Source organism: Papaver somniferum, chromosome 9 (genome assembly GCF_003573695.1).
Source record: "Papaver somniferum cultivar HN1 chromosome 9, ASM357369v1, whole genome shotgun sequence".
Lineage (NCBI taxonomy): Eukaryota > Viridiplantae > Streptophyta > Magnoliopsida > Ranunculales > Papaveraceae > Papaver > Papaver somniferum.
Window position 1 is genome coordinate 138,529,431 of NC_039366.1, and position 21,910 is coordinate 138,551,340.

Below are 21,910 nucleotides of genomic sequence, written 5' to 3' on the forward strand. Positions count from 1 at the left end.
TAATTTAAAATTGCAACATTCCTTTTCTTTTGGAGAGAAATATGTACACAATGTTCGCAACCCATTTAGGTCAGTTGCCACATAATGAGAAGAAATGGAAACAGGGATGAATGAGACATAGTAGCATATCGTAGATATTGTGTTTCGCAGATTTTGATTTCAGTAGCAGGTGCCTTTTACACCTTCACTTAACAAAAATGGGTGTGTGCCTCCGACTCCAAACCAAATCTTGGTCCTCAATGGCAATTTTTGGCAGCAATGGCAGAGCGGCTTGTTCATTTCCTCACTTAGATTTGACCTACAGCTTCACTTTCAACTGGGTTACCTTACAATATGAACACTGTGGATTCCGTAAGGCCATAAATGGAGGTGTTGGGTGTTTCCAGTTTGGAATCTTGGTGCTTGTTGTGCCTGTTGACAACACTGAGAAGATACAGTTCAGAATGAATTGTCTCAAATTTCTTACGACTGGGCAGCACAGGAATGTTTCTCCATATTAGAATTGAAAAAAGTGTTTCCTAACATGAAGAGATCATAGGGAAATACCTTGTAGCGCTACTCAAGAACTTGGTTTTCAAGAGCTGGAATATGATGAAATCGTGCCCAATATCGTAAATATGATGTTTCTCCTCTATTTAAAACTTCCGATCTCTTCCTCTTACCCGAAAAACCCTGACCTGAGATTGAATCAAGCAGGATATCCATTCCTTTCTTCTCATTTTCTCTAGTGTTTTCCTTCAAAAATCTGAAACATCAGAAGATTTAGTCAAGGAAACGAAGTACAGAAGGAAATAAGTCTTTCAAAGCCTGATGCACAAGCTTACTCAGGCATAACAATTTCAAGTAAGATAGCTTACCTTTCCCGAATAATTTTGAAAGCTTCTTTCGTAGCATAAGGTAACCCCGTCTTTGGGTCACGGTACCTGTACAACCAAATAACAATTTAAATGCCCATTAGAAAGGAATCATATATCCAAGCTTATCCATCGCTTGGAAAAAAAAACAAAATGTAATAACAACACAAAATTGAAAACTAATTCAGATGACAAAAAAATAAAAAAGTTCCTATGCTCGGAGGTCATACTTAGCAGGAAACCCAGTAACTGCGCATACAGCCTTCTGAGGATCTGCAAAAAGAGAGGGATCAGTTTAAAACTAACAGATTCATATATTGCAATCCTAGGGCTGGACTGTCGGACAGAATTTTGTCTATAGACACCTCACACCATCAGTAAGTTCCACCAGACAATATACCGACAAGAATATGAGCACAAAAGCATATAATCCATATATTCAGCAACAGAAGGGTTTACGATATACTTACATGAGGGAGCTGTTGCACATATCTCGCATTGAAAGGAAATCCCATTATTAAATTCTATAAATGACTGACCTGTAAAATATATGGAGCTCGAACATAAGAGTTAATAAAACTACAACGAAATAATAACAGTTGCATGGGCTCATCCAGCAAGAATCTATTGTGAATAGAACAAGTGAATTATTACTTCATCAAACCAGAGGAAAACTCACCATCTCGGGAAAAATATCGTGTTTGGGGACCACTAAAAACTGATTTATGCACGACTGCTCTTTTCTTAACTTCTTCCTCCCTGGCTAAAACGCGCTCCAAGTTCCTCAAGTTCATGATTTCTACATTGTAAAATTTCAATTCAACACAAGTTGCACTTACTCCAAAAACAAAATCTGAAGCATATCCTATGGGCTATACCAGTTTGGGCTGCTTCTAGAAGCATCTCTTCTTGGGTCATTCGCTTTTCTTCACCTTCTTTCTTCCTTTTAATCGGCTGACACAAAGGAGAAAGATGTATCATATTTCAAACTATTAAAACAAGGAAAAAGTATCTCTAGCTTGCATTGCTAAAGTTCATAAATTAACAGGAGAAAGTACAGACCACGGTTAAGGAGGGTCAGATTCTTGTAACCCTTAACTAACCTTTGTTGTCGCTTGCATTGCTGCTCGTATTGCTTCTCTTTCAGCTTGTCTTACAACGACTGAAGTTCTCGTAGACTTCCTAACTGTTCTCTCACCACCTTCTATATCATCATGGACATCATGATGTTCAGGTGGGCTGGTCTGCTGCTCCCGAGGAGAGTCTTCATCTTCATCGTCTGTAGATTTTTCCAATTGTGAGAGGGACTTCTTCTTGGTTGTTTTCTTCCTCAAAGTTTTCCCAGGAAATAAGTTCATTCTCTTCGCCAATGTTTTCCCTCCAGGAGGAAGCAATTTCTTCTTTGGTTTCTCCCTATGAAAAACTTACTGTTTAAATACCCAAGCAAGCTGGAACATTCTTCAGCGCAATTTCAAAATTTACGAAGACATACCTTACATCTGCATCATTGACTCCCTCCTCATCTGGCTCAGGTTCCTGATCACACCATTAATTATTCAGTAAACTATGCTAAACAATGTTATCAGCAAATGCCCAACATAATATATAAATCCATAAGGATACTCACATCTTCGTCAAAATCACTATCAAACACATCAGCATCATCCTCTCCTTCTTCTTTATAATTTATGTCATCTTCTTCCTGAAAAAAGTTGTGATACACTGTTTGATTTATGGGGGGATAATTTTGATCATACACAAATACAAAAATTCAACAAATATTTTGATAATGTTCATAAATGAAGTCATACTGCGCCCAAACAAAGATGATAACTAGTAGCGTACCTCTTTAAGAGCATCCTGGTTCCAAAACAATTCATCCTCTTCAAGTTCTTCATCAAGCAACTTCGTCATCCTAAGCAAATTCCAGAAAAAGTTAATATCCATCATTCAAATTAGGGTTTTACAATCATAAATCAATAACAGCTGAAAATCACAATTCGCGCAGATTCAATAGTTCATTATGTTTGGGGTTTTATCCATAATTTCAAGATATCCACAACTAATCATAATCCAAATGCGCCTTTTTGAAAATCTGTAACTCATTCTCTACTGGTTCAAAAATTTTGGGATCTAATAAAAACTGGATTAAGAGAAAAGTAGAAACACTTTACCGTTTCCCTCGAGTAGCTCGAGAAGCACGTTTGATTAAATTAAGACCATCTTCTTTAGAGGTGTCCATTGTTTCCCCACCGTAAAACCTTGGCAATCTCTGCAACTTTTTCACTTCCCGCTGCCTTGGGAGAAATACAAAGGTTGATGAGAGGAGGAGATGAAGAACTTGTTTGTTTTCTCTGTAGGGGCAGTAATTATTTAATCTCTACACATATTTCCACGTGTATAACGACTTGGGCGTATGTGAACCGTCTACTAGGTGGGATTTGCGTCGTCCGTTTGATTCGGTTTCTTTTTTACTGCTTTTTTTGTACCAAGATGCCAAAAAATAAAAATCAAGACAAATAACAGTAAGAAAATTTATCCATCTGATAAAGTTATGATCTATCAGTTTTCGTTTGCACAATCTGTAAGAATATAAAAGGAAATTGATAAGTTTATTTTTAAAACGGGTAACTACCTCCGCTGGTCATTTTCATTCCTCAAAGGTTGACACGTTTCAGGAAGTTACAGGTTCGAGTTCCAGATGGCGTAGTATTATGCATAATTTGACATGAAAGGTAGAGTTAGTTTGCCCCCTTGCAACATAATCAGTCCCGTCTTCGCTTCGGCTTCCTTGACTGGTTCCTCATGAGGCTCGCTGGTAGGCTAGCACAGCAACATGTTCGATTAATGGAGTAGTACGTCGTTGGAGCTTAGCTTGTTAGACTTCCAACTAATTTCATGTAATAATCGTTATCCAATAATATATACTTTCCATTTTTAAAATTTTCATTTTTAAAATAATTTGGTTTCTATTGTTATACGTACCAGCGTAACATAATCTAGAAATCAAATACATGTAAAGCTAATAAAACCGCAGTTGTAAATTTTATATTAATAAAAAATATGAAAACTGTACTTTAAAAACTTGCACGAGGAGTAGAAAACTGTAAATATGACTAACAAAAATATTATTATCTATTAGGTGAAAGTTTAAAAGATCTAATTTATAAGATGAAATATGATCTTCATGACAAAAACAAAAAGGAAAAAGATCATTTAATTTGCGCGGCTAAGTTGAGTCGTCTACCAATTTTGTTCACATCTAGAAGGGGATTATGGAGTGTTTAAAAATGGTGAAACTATTAAATTACACTCACTATTGGAATCCATTATTAGAAGAATGAGAACTCAAATGGAATCTCTCCAAAATGAGATGGGTATTTGGTTATCTGATGGACAAGACACTGCTGACTGTCTTAAGTCTCATATAGGACTTAGCAAAAAACAAATGTCTTAAGTCTCATTTTTTAAATATGAGCAGAACCTTCGGTCCTCTTCCAATTTATAGATATATTAATTTTATAGAACCGTGTATATCTGATGAGGATAATGTTAGTTTAGTGTTGATGCTTAGCTATGATGAGATAAAGCAAACTGTTTTTACCATGAAATCTTGGACCACCCTTGGTCCAGATGGTTTTCCACCAGAATTTTATCAAACCATGTGGGAAACTGTTGGCAATGATTTAGTTGAAATGGTACAAGCTTTTTTCCATTCAAAGCATGTTTTAAAACAAATGAATCATAACTTTATGGTTTGATTCCTAAGAATAGTTGTTCTAAGAGTCCTATACATTTTAGACTAATAAGCTTATGTGATACTTCATATAAATTTATTTCTAAGCTTTTAGCAAGTCATCTTAGAGAAAACTATTATTCTTTATCAAACTGCTTTTGTTGCTGGTAGATGCGTTACTGATAACATTGTGATTGCTCATGAATTTGTTGATTATATGAAAAAGATCAAAGCTAAGAAAGGGTGGATGGTCATCAAGCTGGATATGTCAAAAGCTTTTGACGGAGTTGAATGAATATTCCTCCTTAACACTCTTAAGAAGCTGGGCTTTTGTAATGATTTTTGCACCATGATCTTCAGGTGAGATTTTTACTCCTCAGAGAGATCTAAGACAAAGGGACCCCTGTCCCCTTATCTTTTCATTCTCTGTATGGAAGCTTTTTCTAGAGCTTTACTCTCTGCTGAAAATGATAATTTTAGTCATGGTATAAAAGTCAATGATCGTTGTCATGCAGTTTCTCACCTTTTCTTTGCAGATGATTGTCTCATTTTTTCTAGGTCCAATGTTAAAGAAGACAAAATATAGTTAATATTATTGCGCAATTCAGCTGTTTTTAGGTCAGTCTATCAATTAAACTAAAACTGGTTTTGCTTTTAGTGATGGTGTTCCTAATAGTTTCAGGAATGAGGTATCTAATATTCTGATTATCAAGAAACTTTCCCTGAATGAAAAGTATTTTGGAGTTCCTCTACTTCTACAAAAAAAGTAAAGTTCAGTATTTTTTCTTCCCTTCTTAATATAATAGATATGGTGATAGGCTTGCTGCTTGGAAACCTAAATTTCTTAAGCTTCCAAGTAAAACTATTCTGACTCAATCAGTGTTAGGAAGTTTAGCTTCACATCATATGTCTGTTTCCTTATTCCCAGAACTCCGACTGATAAAATGAATGTTATCCAAATGAGATTTTAGTGGAACAAACATAAATGGAAAAAATATGGTTACTTCAAGAAATAGAAAGTTGTTGCTCAGCCTAGAGTCTTAGGAGATTTTTAGCCCAGTTGGCCAGGAGCCCGACTCTCAAGTAGGAGGTTAGCGAATCGAGTCTCTGTTCCAGAGTTTGGAGATCTCATAAAATACTCCTCTTATGTAAAATCTAATTTAAGTTTTTAATGTATCTTCTTTCCTAATAAAAAAAATTGTCTTTATTAGTATTAGCAAAATCGGCTAGAGGTGCTTTATGGATGCAAATTTTAGATGGGACATACTTTCATAATTTTGATCCTTTGAATGATACTTTTAGATGGGAAATACTTTCATAATGGGTCCTGGATTTGGAACGACATTTGTATGGGTATTGATATTAATAGTTAAGAAATATGCATGATGGGAAGTTGGTGATGAAAAGTTTACACATATCTGGAAGGATAAATGGATTCCATCAATAATTTCCATTGTAAGTTCTCAATTTGTTTCCTCTAATATGATTCATGCATCCAAATTGACTGGTGTTAGAGCACTGCTCGGTCGAACTCGCAAGTGTTGCTATCTCAAGCTTGTTTGTCAAGTTTAGCTGATCAAAATTATATACTTGATTTCTAGTCTACTTATATCTATGTCTCGGGCTAGAATAGAAGTGTGTAGTTGAGCTTTAGACTTCAAGGCGTTCACCAATTGAAGAAGAAGATCTACTGGAGAGCTTGGAGGAACTTCATCAACAAAAGGTATGTGGATACTAAAACTTATTTATCACTCAGAAGTCTATTCTATTCTATCTTCTAAAGAGACTAAGTCGTATAGCTATGGAGACTTTTACATTATACATATGAAATTTCGAGCCAAGTTTATCTCGTTTATATATTTCTCGAAATTCGTGTTGGAAGCTTTTAGCTTTAGCTAAAGTTCATCATCTACTTGACGAGTTTAGTTGGAGACAATTTATTTGTTGGAAACTAAATATTAAGTCAAGATAATCATGTGAAAATTACCTTGAACAAATTACATGATTTGTGACAATCATTTGATGTTAACTCGGAAAGTTTCTTATTGATCGATTAATCATTTGAAAATTACTTGAAGCTAGTGGTATGTGTAATATTACCATTGTTGTTTTTTAAGGATGTTTCAATGATTAAATGAGAGTTTAGAACGACTACCAATGCCTAGATATAACACAGTATGTATACTTTGTATGTAAACTGTGAAGTTCTAGTTCAGGTCCGGAACTCCTGTTTGCGAACGGACTTACCTGTGAAAAGGTCCGGAGCTGTTGTTCACATACTCTGTTTGCGAACGTCTAGAGAATGCTAAGTCTGGAACTGTTGTTCGCGTACTCTGTTTGCGAACGACATGACAAGGCCAAAGTCCGGAACTGTGATTTGCGTACTCTGTTTGTGAAAACAGTGGTAAGGTTCTAAAATCGGTAAGTATGAAATACATTTTCATGAACTCAGGTTCATTTGCGAACTAAAGTCCCTGGAACATTAATGAAATAAGGTATGTGAACTTGTTTCACAAACCATGGCATTATATTCATGAATTGGTTCTTGTATAAGTACTTTGTACAATTAGAAACCAAACCGATTATGTTTCAAATGGTTCATATATATTTCTATGAGATAGTGAAAATTTGAAAAACTCTCTTGAAACACATTTAGATTCATTGATTATCTATCATGACTGATTGATCATCATATTTGATCAAGAAGTGTTAGATGAATGTGGCTATACTATAAGTGTTCATGTGGCTAAATTCGGTTAAGTATTATTGAGCCAACAATATATACACATTTGGGTACGATTCATCCATATATGAATATAAGTATATTTCATTTGTGTGTATCAAGCTAATACCATATAACGGTGAAGATTTATTGCTTAGTTTCTAAGCAGACTTAGCTTGAATCTTAAATCAGGAGTTCATCACGGTGAATATCAATTGCTTTGTTACTAAGCTATCTTAGCTTTGATTGTAAGCAACCATGATTTGAAAGACTATATGGAGAACTCTAGCATCTGGGAAACCTAATCCCGATACTCTCATGTGTCCTAGTTGCAAACTATGGTCGATTCTCCTTTAATCTAGATTTTCCAAAACAATTATTAGGTTAACGAAGACTTCATTTGGGAATCGTGAAGCTAGATCCAATTATTTTCTCTTAAGTTGCGTATTCTGATCTTACTTTTCTATCGTATTGAGTTTTATCTTCTCTAAGATCTACTCGAGATTTATCTCCGATAGGTAAGATATAAAAATTAATCACAACAGTTCTTCGTCTCAGACTCTTGTGATTCCGTAATAACTTCTTATGTTAATCAGTTAGGTTATTCTGATGTGACTAATATTTATAGGATGCTCTCCGTGAATATAAGACAGGATTATTAGTTGAGTCATATTCACCTTGATTTATCTAAATACGGAAACAAAACCAGAATAGACATATCTCTGGGAGATAGATTTGTTTATAAGTCTTCGACTTTGGTTCGTAACAACTCTTAGTTGTGGGTGATATCATCCATGGGAATCACCTGCACAAAGTCCTGTTGGGATTCAAGAGGCGTAAGGAACGCGAGTGTACCTTAATCGGTGTGAGACTTGGTTAGGTCTCAACTACATTCCAGTCCGAAATTAACTTGTAGTAGTCTAGAGTCTGTAGCGGATTAATACAGTGTGGTGTTCCAATCTGGACTAGGTCCCGGGGTTTTTCTGCATTTACGGTTTCCTTGTTAACAAAATTTCTGGTGTTTGTGTTATTTCTTTTACGCATTATATTTGTTTATATAATTGAAATATCACTGGTTGTGCGTAGTTCAATCACAATTGATAAATCCGACCTTGTTTGTTGGATAAGACTTGATTGACTCTCGGACATTGGTCATTGGCACCATCCGAGTTATTCTCACATCAATCAGTCTCACGGATTTTTATCTAGTTGATTTACTAATTGTATTGAGAAAGAGATAAAGCTCTTTGATATCTTTCTTGATTGAGTCTCACTTTTAAGTTGGTTCTCTCGGAATTATATTGGAGTTTAGTCAATACAGATTGCCGAACGAAATATTAGGTGTGGTTGTTATACCCCCGCGTTTTCAATTGTTTCTGAAACTAAACAATGAAATTTGCAGATTTTTAATTGCTTGTTTGATGCTAATACCATTAGTAAAATCCAAGACATTGGAATCCCTTTTGATGGCCAAGATTATCTCAGCTGACAACCTAATTTAAATTGTTCTTTCATTGTCAAGTTTTCTTATAAGGTTATTCTAAATGATACGAATTAAGAGACAGGTTTTGTTAATACTATACCAATCTCTTGGAACTCATTCTGGAAAACCAACCTCCCTGGTAATATTTTGTTTTCCTTTGGAAATGTTTACAGAATTGTCTCCCTGTTGGTGAAAACCAAGTTAAGTTTGGTAATAATATTGATGCAAATTGCCCACTCTGTAATAATTATATTGAAAGTATGAAACATCTTTTTATTGATTGTTCTTTTTCCCAGAGTGTTTGGAATGTTGTGATAAATAATGTTACCAATGATATGGGAAGTGTTCAGTTTACTGATTGGTTATGTAGCATGTTTCAGGTTAATAGCCAACGAAGGCACGAAGTAAGTATTGTAGAATGGTTTGGATTGATAACGTGGCAGGTATGGAAATGTAGATGCAAAAAAGTGTGACAATATCCATCTAACTCTTAAAATATAGTCAATCTGATAAAATATGACCATGCTGAGTGGCACAGGATAAGAAATGCAAATTCTTTATCTATTAATAATCATGCCTCTATTAATCTACATTGGGAAAAACATGTTCAACCTTTTACAAAGATTAACTTTGACGCATCCTATGAGGAAGCAACACATATTATGCGAAGAAGACTAATATTAAGAAATATTGCAGGTACAACAAAGGGGATTATATGCAGCATGAATAGAGCATCGGATCTTGAACAGGTTGAACCTAAAGCTCTTTTGGATGTTGTTGTATGGGCCAAGATATGTAAACCGTGTGGCTCATGCATTAACAAAACATGGTATTTTGAAGCAACAAAATGGACAACCGGAAACATAGTCATGGATATTATAAAGATTTTATATTCTTTTGGTAATTGGAAATACACTTGTGTGCAAAGATATGTAAAACGTGTGGCTCATGCATTAGCAAAACATGGTATCTTAGACTATCAAATTTTGGAAATGTCTTCTAATTTCGCTGCTTGGATAGCAGAATGTATCCATATGGATGAGCATGTGCAATCTTTTCTCTAAACAATAAATCATGTTTCGTATTAAAAAAACAAAAATAAAATTAGAACCCAATAGTGAACCTAATTTTTTTTCATTTTCACTCCAACACTGACGGATTCCTTCTTTTCTTCTCCCTCGTTTTTTATATTCAAACTAAAACATAGTTGATTAATCTACCGACCAACAATTCATAACTAATTAATTGATCGGTTTTTCTATATAACGACGACGGTAAAATGAGTTGAGAAAACCATTCAAAACCTAGTCAAACTAATCCTAAAATCGCGAAAGCGGTTCAGTTTAAACAATTGAATACGGCTAATGAAGACGAAGAAGAAAATGAATCCAAAAACAAACTTTGAGACAATCAGAAGAAATAGAAAGAATATGATATTTTTCAATCAACTCATACCTATTATTTATGTTTGTCATTCGTTCATACATTAAAAAATTCGATAATTAGATTTTTAGAATTTAACCAAAATTGGTCGATGTAAAAGTTCACATTGAACGATTTGTGATTTAATCAGCCGGTATGCACACACACGTCAACCGATTGAGCTTAATGTTGTTCGTGGCTGAAGAACACCACACATAAGTGGTCGATGTGAATATTCATACTGACCAACTCTGGTTAAATGATACGCAAATTTTTTTGTTGGTTTTTATTGTTATAATCAGTCGATATGAATATCCAAATCGACCGATTATGAAGTCTTTCACTTTTAAATGCCAAGAGTTCAATCATCCAATATAAATGGTTATATCGTTCGATTGTATCGTTGAGTGAATGCATACATTTCTGAATATTGTGTAGTCTATAATCAGTTGATAAGAATATTTACCAACTGTGGAATGTCAATTAATGCAATCGGTGGATGTGGATGTATTGCGATGTACGATTTTATACTTATAATTCCAGTAGAAAGTTGAATTTGATTGTTGTTTATTGTATATTGAGATATTCTTTAGGGACAAGGGAAAGCAAAAGGTTTTGGAAAAGAGATCTTAAAAAAGAATGATCCTACTTCTTCTTAAAGTTTGCGATCTCGTCTTGATGGCGGTCAAAATTTGGAGGCTAAAAACCGTAGGAGCTCGGTAGGTGGATAGGATTGGTTTTTACCAATGAACCAACTCAAGTGGAGCATCCAAGATAAGAAGAAACTGATAGTAAACAAATCGGAGAAGAAAATGAGCAAAAAACAAACTAATAGAGCAAAAAGCGAATACGAACAAGAAGGTGAAGAAGCACGAGGCGGTGAATATTAAGCCGAAGATACAAATATACCAAGGAATAAGAAACGAAGATACTTGTTATCCCCTTAGTTGATGTTAATTCGATGTGTTAATGGTCATCCTTATGGATTGCTTGGTGATGGATGAGAGTTTTTGTGGTGGTAAGGACACACTTGGGATGCTACTCTATGCAACCATAGTGTTAGAGCATTGCTCGATTGAACCCGCTAAGTGTTGGTATGTCAAGATTTGTTGTCATATTTTAGTTTCAAAACTCAAATTCGCTTGATTAGATTATTTGATTCAACTTTGTTAGGTTAGATTAGAAAGTCTATAAATGTTGAGACATACAAGTATTACTCTGAAAACATGAAGATTCTGAAGACGTATCGACATCAATGAAAACATCATCCCTTTGTTTGAGGTTAACATACAAGACTTGACTTGTTTCCATTTCTATCTACGTTACTTTCAAGTTGTTTAAATTGAAAACATAACATGTGAAGTTATATATATGAAACTCTAGTATTAGAGGTATATTGAATTAAGAAGTATATTGATCATCTTATTGTGGTCAAAGTGTCAAGGAAGAATATACAAATTATTTCACAACTTTGGTATATTGAATTAAGAAGTATAACGCCTATTTTTTGAACTTCGTAATTGCGACATAGACATAATATTTGTAACTTTTTACTAGATTGTGTAATGAACTTAGGATTGATTCATGCCTAGAAAACTATGTTTAATTTGATTATATGATTTTAAGGAAGTAGATATACGAAACTTGTTTCGTAGTTGAAAGAAGTCAATGGATTGGTGGTCTGGTTCCTATTGGGGATCTATAACATGATCGATCCCTATTTGGGAATCTGTAGCAGGATCAATCGCTACATATTGAGGATTTATAGTAAGACCAATCCCCATAGCAAAACTGATTACCGGTATCACATATACTTTAGGGTTTGTGAGATTTTAGAAGTTGTGTTTGCAAAATAGGAAAGTTCAACATGTCGACATTGTGAGTAATTTGAACATGTGTAAAAATCTTATATTTTATTGTTCAAAGATATTCCTTGATACTCAAAGTGAGATCCCAAACCGAAATATCTAAGAAACTTTTTGTTAAGATTTTCGAATATATACGTTTTATTTTTCCACCAAGTAAAACATATCTCTGGCAGATATATTAGTAAAGTATACTTGTATGCTAGCTAATATTAAGTTGTAATCCAAGAGGGATATCAGTATTACAGTTGGATATTGGTTGGAATTAGACAAAAATCGAAAATGAAAATATACTGAATATCTTGAGAATATTTTTGGTTATGTAAATTCCTTGGTGTCCAAACTACCTTGGTTTATAAATAGTGAAGTTAGTTCTTCTTACAAACTTATCCTGACGCGGGCACTTCATTTTGTAGTCACTGTTGTAGCCAACTAATAGTATTACTTGTAATATTATATCCGAGAGGTGAGTAACCTAATTAGGCGAAATATCTTACGTCCGCTGATAAGTGCATAATTCATATGATTTTAGTGTCAATTCCATACTTGTTTTAGCTATTATTCTTGCATATTTTCGTATTATTACTCTTGTTTGCTATTATTTTCCTCTATTAGGTGAATCATCCAAAAAGGAGCTACAATGTGCTGAAAATATCTAGGGAGAGAAGTATTCCAAGTATCCAAGTGCCCAAGTCCAAGAGAAATGGAAGAAGTGCGACGAAAAGAAGCAAAACTCTCAAAATCAAGAGAAGGGACAAATACCGATATTAACTCATTCAAATTAAGGATCTCATCATCTTGAATATAATTGAAAGATAAAAAAATGCAAAAAGAATGAGGTCATTCCGAGTTCGGATGAAAAAGTTGTGGCCAAAACAATTTTTATCGAATACCGAAGACAGTAAAGTACGCATACCGGGTACGCATACTTAATTCCGAAAATTTCTGCTGGAATTTGAGGTTCGCATACCAGGTACACATACTTTACTAGAAGGAAAACATGTATTCATACCTTGGAAGGCCTAAGGTCACGTTTGGAGTCGCTATTTCGTATTTTTGGGTCGGGTTCTTGAACCAAACTAAATACGTGAAGGCAAGCAATGTAAACCTATAAAAGGAGGTATTAGGTCATGATTGAAATATCATGAAGGGATCACAAAATTTTGAAGCTTGGAGAGAAGAAATCACACACGGATCGAAAGCTAGGGTTTCAGAGTGATTCTCAATCGTAACGATATCTCTAACCTTTTCTTATATGTATATATCATGGATGTTTCTACATCCATGAGTAGATAAACACCTATGGATTGAGGATGAATTCTAAGTTGTAAACAAGATTTGAGTTATTATATTAATCTACTTTGAAGTTCTTCATATGATTATCGTTTGTTTATACTATAATGAATATTTATAATTGATTGATAGATTGTTTAGGTGGCCAACTAAATTGATTTGTTCATTCAATATATTGCTAGTATTAAGTTAGGAGATACGTAATCGTCGAATAACTTGTACACAAGTAGAGAACACAAAACCTTGCAGAGGGATTTTGTGGAGTGATTGTGTGTATAAACAACACTAAAAAGTGGACTTTGATCTAAGAGTCTAACTAGTAGTATCAATCTATAAATTCACAAAAGATAAAGCATTTGATTGGATTACACCTTGAGTGATCTACTATTTGGTGGTTCGTTGAATAAAATATGGTAGGCGAGAACTTCTGTATCAAGTAATATAAGGAATTTAGGGGTAGCACTGATCTAGATGTTATTCCACGGTTGGTGATAATCTACGATTAATGACGAGTAGACAACTTAATGTGGAACAAGGTAAAAGAAAGCAATACTAGATTGCAATAAGCAAGAAGAGAAGAGAATTCAAGCAAGAAGAGAAAGATAAGTTTTGTGTTTAATAATTTGATTGAGTAATAGATAGCTCTTACAAGACTTAATCTAGCCTTTATATAGGCTTGAAGAATAACTAAACTAGGAAACAGAAAACTAAAAGGAAATCTAAAAGAATCCTAAAAATAAGAAAGACTGAAACTAGGAAACCATGGAAGCCAAACCTCTAAGTGGAATCTTCTGGAATTGTAGTATGCCCTGCATCACAACTATAATAACTCATTGACGGTTTATTAACGAAGAAGGATTCCTCGATCATATCTCTCTTTATTGATTACAATACAACTTTATTTGCTTTGATTATTTATTTTGTTCACAATCTAAAAACAAAACCCCCCTTTGTGACACTTCAACAACTAAAACTCACTGCTCTTCGTGGGAACGATCCTTACTTCCATTATACTACCAGTTAATTGTGTGGAATTAAGATAATTAATTTGTTGAGCCTACAACACCCATCAAATTTTGGTGTCGTTGTCGGGGAGCAGTCGGTAGCTTTAGTTGTTATTTATATTAGTTTTAATCGTGTTTTTAGAAAAAAATTTAAGTTTTTAATTTCGTTTTCTAGATTTTTGTTTTCAGGTACTTAATCTCTGGCACCGAAAGACTGGGAATACCAGAGATGCGGAATCCAAACTCGTAGGGGAACGGTGTTACAAGCACGTCCACAGTTGCAACAAGAACCTTCTACATCAACAATGGTGAACGACGGTACAAACCCACCTCCTCCACCTCAGGAGAGGAAGCTGCGAGAGTTGACATTTCCATGATTATATGCGCAACCACTATGTATTACAATCACTAACCCAGTGGAGCTGAAGTCGAATCTACTGCATCATCTACCAAAGTTCAAAGGACTTCCAAGTGAAGATCTGAATCGTCATCTTCGACAATTTCAGCAGAAGACGACAAGTCTTAGGCAAAGCATCGAAGACAGTGATACAACATTATTGCAAGCTTTTCAATTCTCTTTAATAGATTCGGAGGAAGAATGGTTGTATTACCTTCCTCCAGGGAGTATTACAACATGGAATGAGATGAAAAAACTATTTTTAGAGAAATATTTTCCTGCTTCAAAAGCAGCCTCTGTTCGTAAGGAGATTAGTGGTGTTCTTCAGATTACTGGGGAGTCTCTCTATGAATACTAGGATAGGTACAAAAAGTTAGTGGCAAGATGCCCCCACCACAACATATCTCCAACACTCATCATTCAATACTTTTATGAAGGATTACTTCCAGAGCAAAGGAACTTGATTGATGCAGCTACTGGTGGTTCACTTACTGAAAAGACAATCTCGCAAACAACATGTTTGTTTGAGAGCATGGCTTCGAATGCTCAACAATTTTATACCAGAAATGACCAAATGTCAGAAGAGTTGGCAATATGGAGGAAACTTCAAGTCAGAGCGACGGATAAACAATATAGAGAAGGTAGTACAAAGGATGACAGTAGTGATTATTCCATCATACAAAGAGGAAGCCGAGGTAAATGTTTTATTCCCTAATCAGAGGCCAAGGTATGATCCATAGTCAAATACTTATAATCCTGGTTGGAAAGATCATCCTAATTTCAGTTACGCTAACAAGCAAGCTGCAGCTCCTAATCCGTATGCAAGACAAGGTGGTTTTCAACAACACTTACATCAACCACAACAAGCTAAAGATCAGGGAACTTTTGTCGATGATAAGTTCAACATGCTACTGCAAAGCATGCAGGGTGTTGCATCTACAACACAGAGTCTCAAGGAAACGGTTCAACAAAATCAACAGAAAGCAGAACAAAATCAGTTAAAAACTGATAACGCTATTAGAGATTTGCAGACTCAAGTGGGGCAATTGGCTACTGATATGAATCTCATGAAGGCGCAAGCTTCAACAAAGTTTCCATCACAAACTTTTGTGAACCCAAGAGAGCACGTTAATGCAGTAACTCTAAGAAGTGGGAGACAAACTTAAGAGCCACATCAACAAAAAGAGGTTAGTAACGACATCGAAAAGGAAGTAGAGGAGGAAACTGTCCCAAATGAAAATCCAACCTCAAACGGCCAACCTAAGGACACGGTTCTCACTTTTACCATACCACCTCCTTTTCCTAGTCGTTTTACCAAGTCGAAGAAGCAATCTCGAGACAAGGAGATCATGGATATGTTCAGCAAGATACACATCAACATTCGTTTTGCCAAGTCGTTTTGAAGGATTTGTGTACACGGAAGGATAGGTTGATCGCTAATGAGATTACTCAAGTGGGTGAAAGTGCTACAGCTATGTTACTAAAGAAGATGCCTACAAAGTGTGAAGATCCTGGTGGCTTCACAGTTCCCGTTACCATTGGTAACCGGCGATTTGAGCGTGCTTTGCTTGATTTGGGAGCATCCATAAGTGTTATGTCAGCCGATGTTTATGATTCTTTGAATCTTGGAACTTTAAAAGAGCCAAGGATTACTATTCAATTGGCTAACAAGTCCAATATATATCCTAAGGGAGTTGTGGAGGACGTGTTAGTTCAAGTGAATCAATTAACCTTTCCGGTTGATTTCCACATTGTGGATATGCACAATGGAGATAATTGTTCATCTACTTCGTTACTTCTTGGGAGACCATTCATGAAGACTGCAAAGACGAAAATTGATGTTGATAGTGGTGCACTCACTATGGAATTTGATAAGGAGATCATACGGTTAAATATTTTTGAAACCATGTGCTATCCTAGTGATGTGCACTCAGATTTATCCATTGATGTTATTGGTTAGTTAGCACAACAAATGTTTGATTTGAATGCTGAAGATGAACTTGGAGTTGTACTACGGAATAACATTGATTTGGACGTTAATGGACAGCCGAACCTGGATGTTGAGATAACCAAAGAACTGGTGCAGATGTGTGGTGCTTTAACAACACTACAAGAAGCTAAACCGGGTAATATTTCTTATATTTCTTTACCCGTAACTAATGAGGTTCCATTACCTTCTATTGTGCAGGCACCGAAACTTGAATTGAAACCAGTTCTGTACCACCTAAAGTACGCGTACTTGGGTGATAAAGAAGAACTTCCGGTGATTATTGCAAAGAACCTCACCCAAATACAAGAAGAACGTCTACTTAGGATTTTGAAAGAGCACAAAACGGCTATTGGTTGGACAACTGCTGATATCAAAGGTATTAGTCCATCCATGTGCATGCATGGAATCCTAATGGAAGATGATTTTAAGCCTGTACGTGATGCTCAGTGTGGTCTTAACCCCCCAGTGATGGAGGTAGTGAAGAAAGAGATCCTCAAATTGCTAAGTGTGGGGGTGATTTACCCAATTTCTGACAGCAAATGGGTCAGCCCGGTATAGGTGGTACCTAAGAAAGCAGGTGTCACTGTTGTTATAAATCAAGATGATGAACTTGTTCCTACAAGAGTTCAAACAGGATGGAGAGTGTGCATAGACTACATAAAGCTTAATGTCGTAACCCGAAAGGATCACATTACTTTGCCTTTCATTGATCAGATGTTAGAGAGGTTAGCGGGACATTCACATTATTGCTTTTTGGACGGTTATTTGGGCTACAATCAGATTGTTATTGCACCGGAGGATCAAGAGAAAACTACTCTTACTTGTCTTTTTGGTACGTTTTCCTATAGAAGGATGTCGTTTGGTCTTTGCAATGTGCCTGCCTCTTTTCAGAGATGTATGGTCAGTATATTTTCTGACTACGTGGAACGCATCATTGAGGTATTTATGGATGATTTTAGTGTTTATGGTGATTCATTTGACATTTGTCTACAAAATCTTGAACTTGTGCTTAAAAGATGCATAGACACTAAGCTTGTTCTTAATTGGGAGAAATGCCATTTTATGGTAAACCATGGCATAGTGCTTGGTCACATTGTGTCCTCTCGAGGGCTTGAAGTTGACAAAGCAAAGATAAACTTGATAAGAAACTTACAATATCCCACTTCGGTGAGGTAAATTCGTTATTTTCTTGGTCATGCAGGTTTTTACAGGCGGTTCATCAAGGATTTCTCCAAAATCTCGATGCCAATGTGCAAATTGTTGCAAAAAGAAGTTATTTTTGACTTCAACAAGGAGTTCAAGGATGCCTTGGAAAGATTAAAAGAGTTGTTGACAACTACACCAATTATCAAGTCACCGGATTGGAGCTTCCCATTTGAATTAATGTGTGATACAAGTGACTATGCAGTTGGAGCCGTTTTGGATCAAAGAGTAGACAAACTGTCTCATGTGATTTATTATGCATCTAGAACCCTAAACGATGCACAAATCAACTATTCTACCACCGAGAAAGAATTTTTGGCTATAGTATTTGCACTAGAAAAATTTAGATCATATTTGGTGGGTACAAAAGTGATTGTATATTTTGATCACGCAACACTTAGGTACCTACTAAAGAAGAAAGAAGCTAAGTCAAGACTTATACGGTGGATACTACTATTGCAAGAATTTGATTATGAAATAAAGGATAAAAGAGGTGTTGAAAATACTGTTGCTGATCACCTTCGTAGACTTGTTATTTCCGAAGAAGAACTTCCTTTACAAGATCGTTTTCCGGACGAACAAATTTTCTCAATTGAAGATTCAACACCTTGGTACGCGGATATATTGAACTATTTGTTTACAAGAAAAGTACCCAGTACAATGTCTAATTTTCAAAAGCTTAAACTTAAGAAAATAGCCAAGCAGTATGTGTGGGATGATCCCTACTCGTGGAAATACGGTTCTGATCAAGTCATCCGCAGGTGCGTACCTAATTCTGAATTTCAGTCTATCTTACTTTTTGTCATACATATGCATGTGGTGGCCACTTTGGTTCTAAACGTACCGCTTTCAAAATACTTGAAAGTGGATTTTATTGGCCGACCCTATTTGAGGATGCATATATTTTTTGCAATTCTTGTGATAAATGTCAAATAACGGGCAATCTAGGTGCTCGAAATCAAATGCCACTCACACAGATTCTTGTTGTTGAAGTATTTGATGTGTGGGGAATTGATTTTATGGGTCCTTTTGTCAATTCTAATAGAAAATTTTATATACTTCTTGTTGTGGATGTAGATGGGGAAAAACGATTTGCTGGTTTTTAAGGAATTGAGGAGATTTGCAGACTCAAGTGGGGCAATTGGCTACTGATATGAATCTCAAGAAGGCGCAAGCTTCAACAAAGTTGCAATCACAAAATTTTGTGAACCCAAGAGAGCACGTTAATGCTGTAACTCTAAGAAGTGGGAGACAAACTTAAGAGCCACATCAACAAAAAGAGGTTAGTAACGACATCGAAAAGGAAGTAGAGGAAGAAACTGTCCCAAATGAAAATCCAACCTCAAACGGCCAACCTAAGGACACGGTTCCCACTTTTACCATACCACCTCCTTTTCCTAGTCGTTTTTCCAAGTCGAAGAAGCAAGCTCAAGACAAGGAGATCATGGATATGTTCAGCAAGATACACATCAACATTCGTTTTTCCAAGTCGTTTTGAAGGATTTGTGTACACGGAAGGATAGGTTGATCGCTAATGAGATTACTCAAGTGGGTGAAAGTGCTACAGCTATGTTACTAAAGAAGATGCCTACAAAGTGTGAAGATCCTGGTGGCTTCACAGTTCCCGTTGTAACCGACGATTTGAGCGTGCTTTGCTTGATTTGGGAGCATCCATAAGTGTTATGTCAGCCGATGTTTATGATTCTTTGAATCTTGGACCTTTAAAAGAGGCAAGGATTACTATTCAATTGGCTAACAAGTCCAATATATATCCTAAGGGAGTTGTGGAGGACGTGTTAGTTCAAGTGAATCAATTAATCTTTCCGGTTGATTTCCACATTGTGGATATGCACAATGGAGATAATTGTTCATCTACTTCGTTACTTCTTGGGAGACCATTCATGAAGACTGCAAAGACGAAAATTGATGTTGATAGTGGTGCATTCACTATGGAATTTGATAAGGAGATCATATGGTTAAATATTTTTGAAACCATGTGCTATCCTAGTGATGTGCACTCAGATTTATCCATTGATGTTATTGGTTAGTTAGCACAACAAATGTTTGATTTGAATGCTGAAGATGAACTTGGAGTTGTACTACGGAATAACATTGATTTGGACGTTAATGGACAGCCGAACCTGGATGTTGAGATAACCAAAGAACTGGTGCAGATGTGTGGTGCTTTAACAACACTACAAGAAGCTAAACCGGGTAATATTTCTTATATTTCTTTACCCGTAACTAATGAGGTTCCATTACCTTCTATTGTGCAGGCACCGAAACTTGAGTTGAAACCACTTCCGTACCACCTAAAGTATGCGTCCTTGGGTGATAAAGAAGAACTTCCGGTGATTATTGCAAAGAACCTCACCCCAATACAAGAAGAACGTCTACTTAGGATTTTGAAAGATCACAAAACGGTTATTGGTTGGACAACTGCTGATATCAAAGGTATTAGTCCATCCATGTGCATGCATGGAATCCTAATGGAAGATGATTTTAAGCTTGTACGTGATGCTTAGTGTGGGCTTAACCCCCCAGTGATGGAGGTCGTGAAGAAAGAGATCCTCAAATTGCTAAGTGTGGGGGAGATTTACCCAATTTCTGACAGCAAATGGGTCAGCCCGGTACAGGTGGTACCTAAGAAAGCAGGTGTCACTGTTATTAGAAATCAAGATGATGAACTTGTTCCTACAAGAGTTCAAACATGATGGAGAGTGTGCATAGACTACAGAAAGCTTAATGTCGCAACCCGAAAGGATCACGTTCCTTTGCCTTTCATTGATCAGATGTTAGAGAGGTTAGCGGGACATTCACATTATTGCTTTTTGGACGGTTATTTGGGCTACAATCAGATTGTTATTGCACCGGAGGATCAAGAGAAAACTACTTTTACTTGTCTTTTTGGTACGTTTGCCTATAGAAGGATGCCGTTTAGTCTTTGCAATGCGCCTGCCTCTTTTCAGAGATGTATGGTCAGTATATTTTCTGACTACGTGGAGCGCATCATTGAGGTATTTATGGATGATTTTAGTGTTTATGGTGATTCATTTGACATTTTTCTGCAAAATCTTGAACTTGTGCTTAAAAGATGCATATACACTAACCTTGTTCTTAATTGGGAGAAATGCCATTTTATGGTAAACCATGGCATAGTGCTTGGTCACATTGTGTCCTCTCGAGGGCTTGAAGTTGCAAAGCAAAGATAAACTTGATAAGAAACTTACAATATCCCACTTCGGTGAGGAAAATTCGTTATTTTCTTGGTCATGCAGGTTTTTACAGGCGGTTCATCAAGGATTTCTCCAAAATCTCGATGCCGATGTGCAAATTGTTGCAAAAAGAAGTTATTTTTGATTTCAATAAGGAGTGCAATGATGCCTTTGATAGATTAAAAGAGTTGTTGACAACTACACCAATTATCAAGTCACCGGATTGGAGCTTCCCATTTGAATTAATGTGTGATACAAGTGACTATAGAGTTGGAGCCGTTTTGGATCAAAGAGTAGACAAACTGTCTCATGTGATTTATTATGCATCTAGGACCCTAAACGATGCACAAATCAACTATTCTACCACCGAGAAAGAATTTTTGGCTATAGTATTTGCACTAGAAAAATTTAGATCATATTTGGTGGGTACAAAAGTGATTGTATATTTCGATCACGCAGCGCTTAGGTACCTACTAAAGAAGAAAGAAGCTAAGTCAAGACTTATACGGTGGATACTACTATTGCAAGAATTTGATTATGAAATAAAGGATAAAAGAGGTGTTGAAAATACTGTTGCTGATCACCTTCGTAGACTTTTTGTTTCCGAAGAAGAACTTCCTTTACAAGATCGTTTTCCGGACGAAAAAATTTTCTCAATTGAAGATTCAACACCTTGGTACGCGGATATATTGAACTATTTGGTTACAAGACAAGTACCTAGTACAA

General features: G+C 35.9%; 1 protein-coding gene across 2 annotated transcripts; it reads right to left on the minus strand.

Moving 5' to 3' along the window:
* Positions 1-3,182, minus strand: LOC113308298 (SWR1 complex subunit 2-like). Of its 2 annotated transcripts, none has more exons than XM_026556781.1 (12): positions 3,029-3,182; positions 2,700-2,769; positions 2,482-2,556; positions 2,347-2,390; positions 1,958-2,267; positions 1,733-1,808; positions 1,534-1,653; positions 1,325-1,393; positions 1,085-1,127; positions 858-923; positions 547-745; positions 1-411 (listed from the first exon to the last, which is right to left on the minus strand). In XM_026556781.1, the coding sequence occupies exons 1-11, from the start codon at positions 3,094-3,096 to the stop codon at positions 556-558; spliced, it is 1,131 nt and encodes a 376-aa protein (XP_026412566.1). In that variant the 5' UTR covers positions 3,097-3,182; the 3' UTR covers positions 1-411; positions 547-555. The 2 variants fall into 2 exon arrangements, with proteins under 2 accessions (XP_026412566.1, XP_026412565.1); XM_026556780.1 differs by having other exon boundaries at positions 1-423.
* Between the last annotated feature and the right edge of the window lie 18,728 nt (positions 3,183-21,910).

Coding starts and splice junctions, on each gene's coding strand:
- LOC113308298 (XM_026556781.1), bottom strand. CDS start 3,096: ATGGACACCTCTAAAGAAGATGGTCTTAATTTAATCAAACGTGCTTCT. Junction 2,557..2,699: donor ACCAGGATGCTCTTAAAGAG/GTACGCTACTAG, acceptor AACTTTTTTCAG/GAAGAAGATGACATAAATTA. Junction 1,809..1,957: donor CAATGCAAGCGACAACAAAG/GTTAGTTAAGGG, acceptor CCTTTGTGTCAG/CCGATTAAAAGGAAGAAAGA.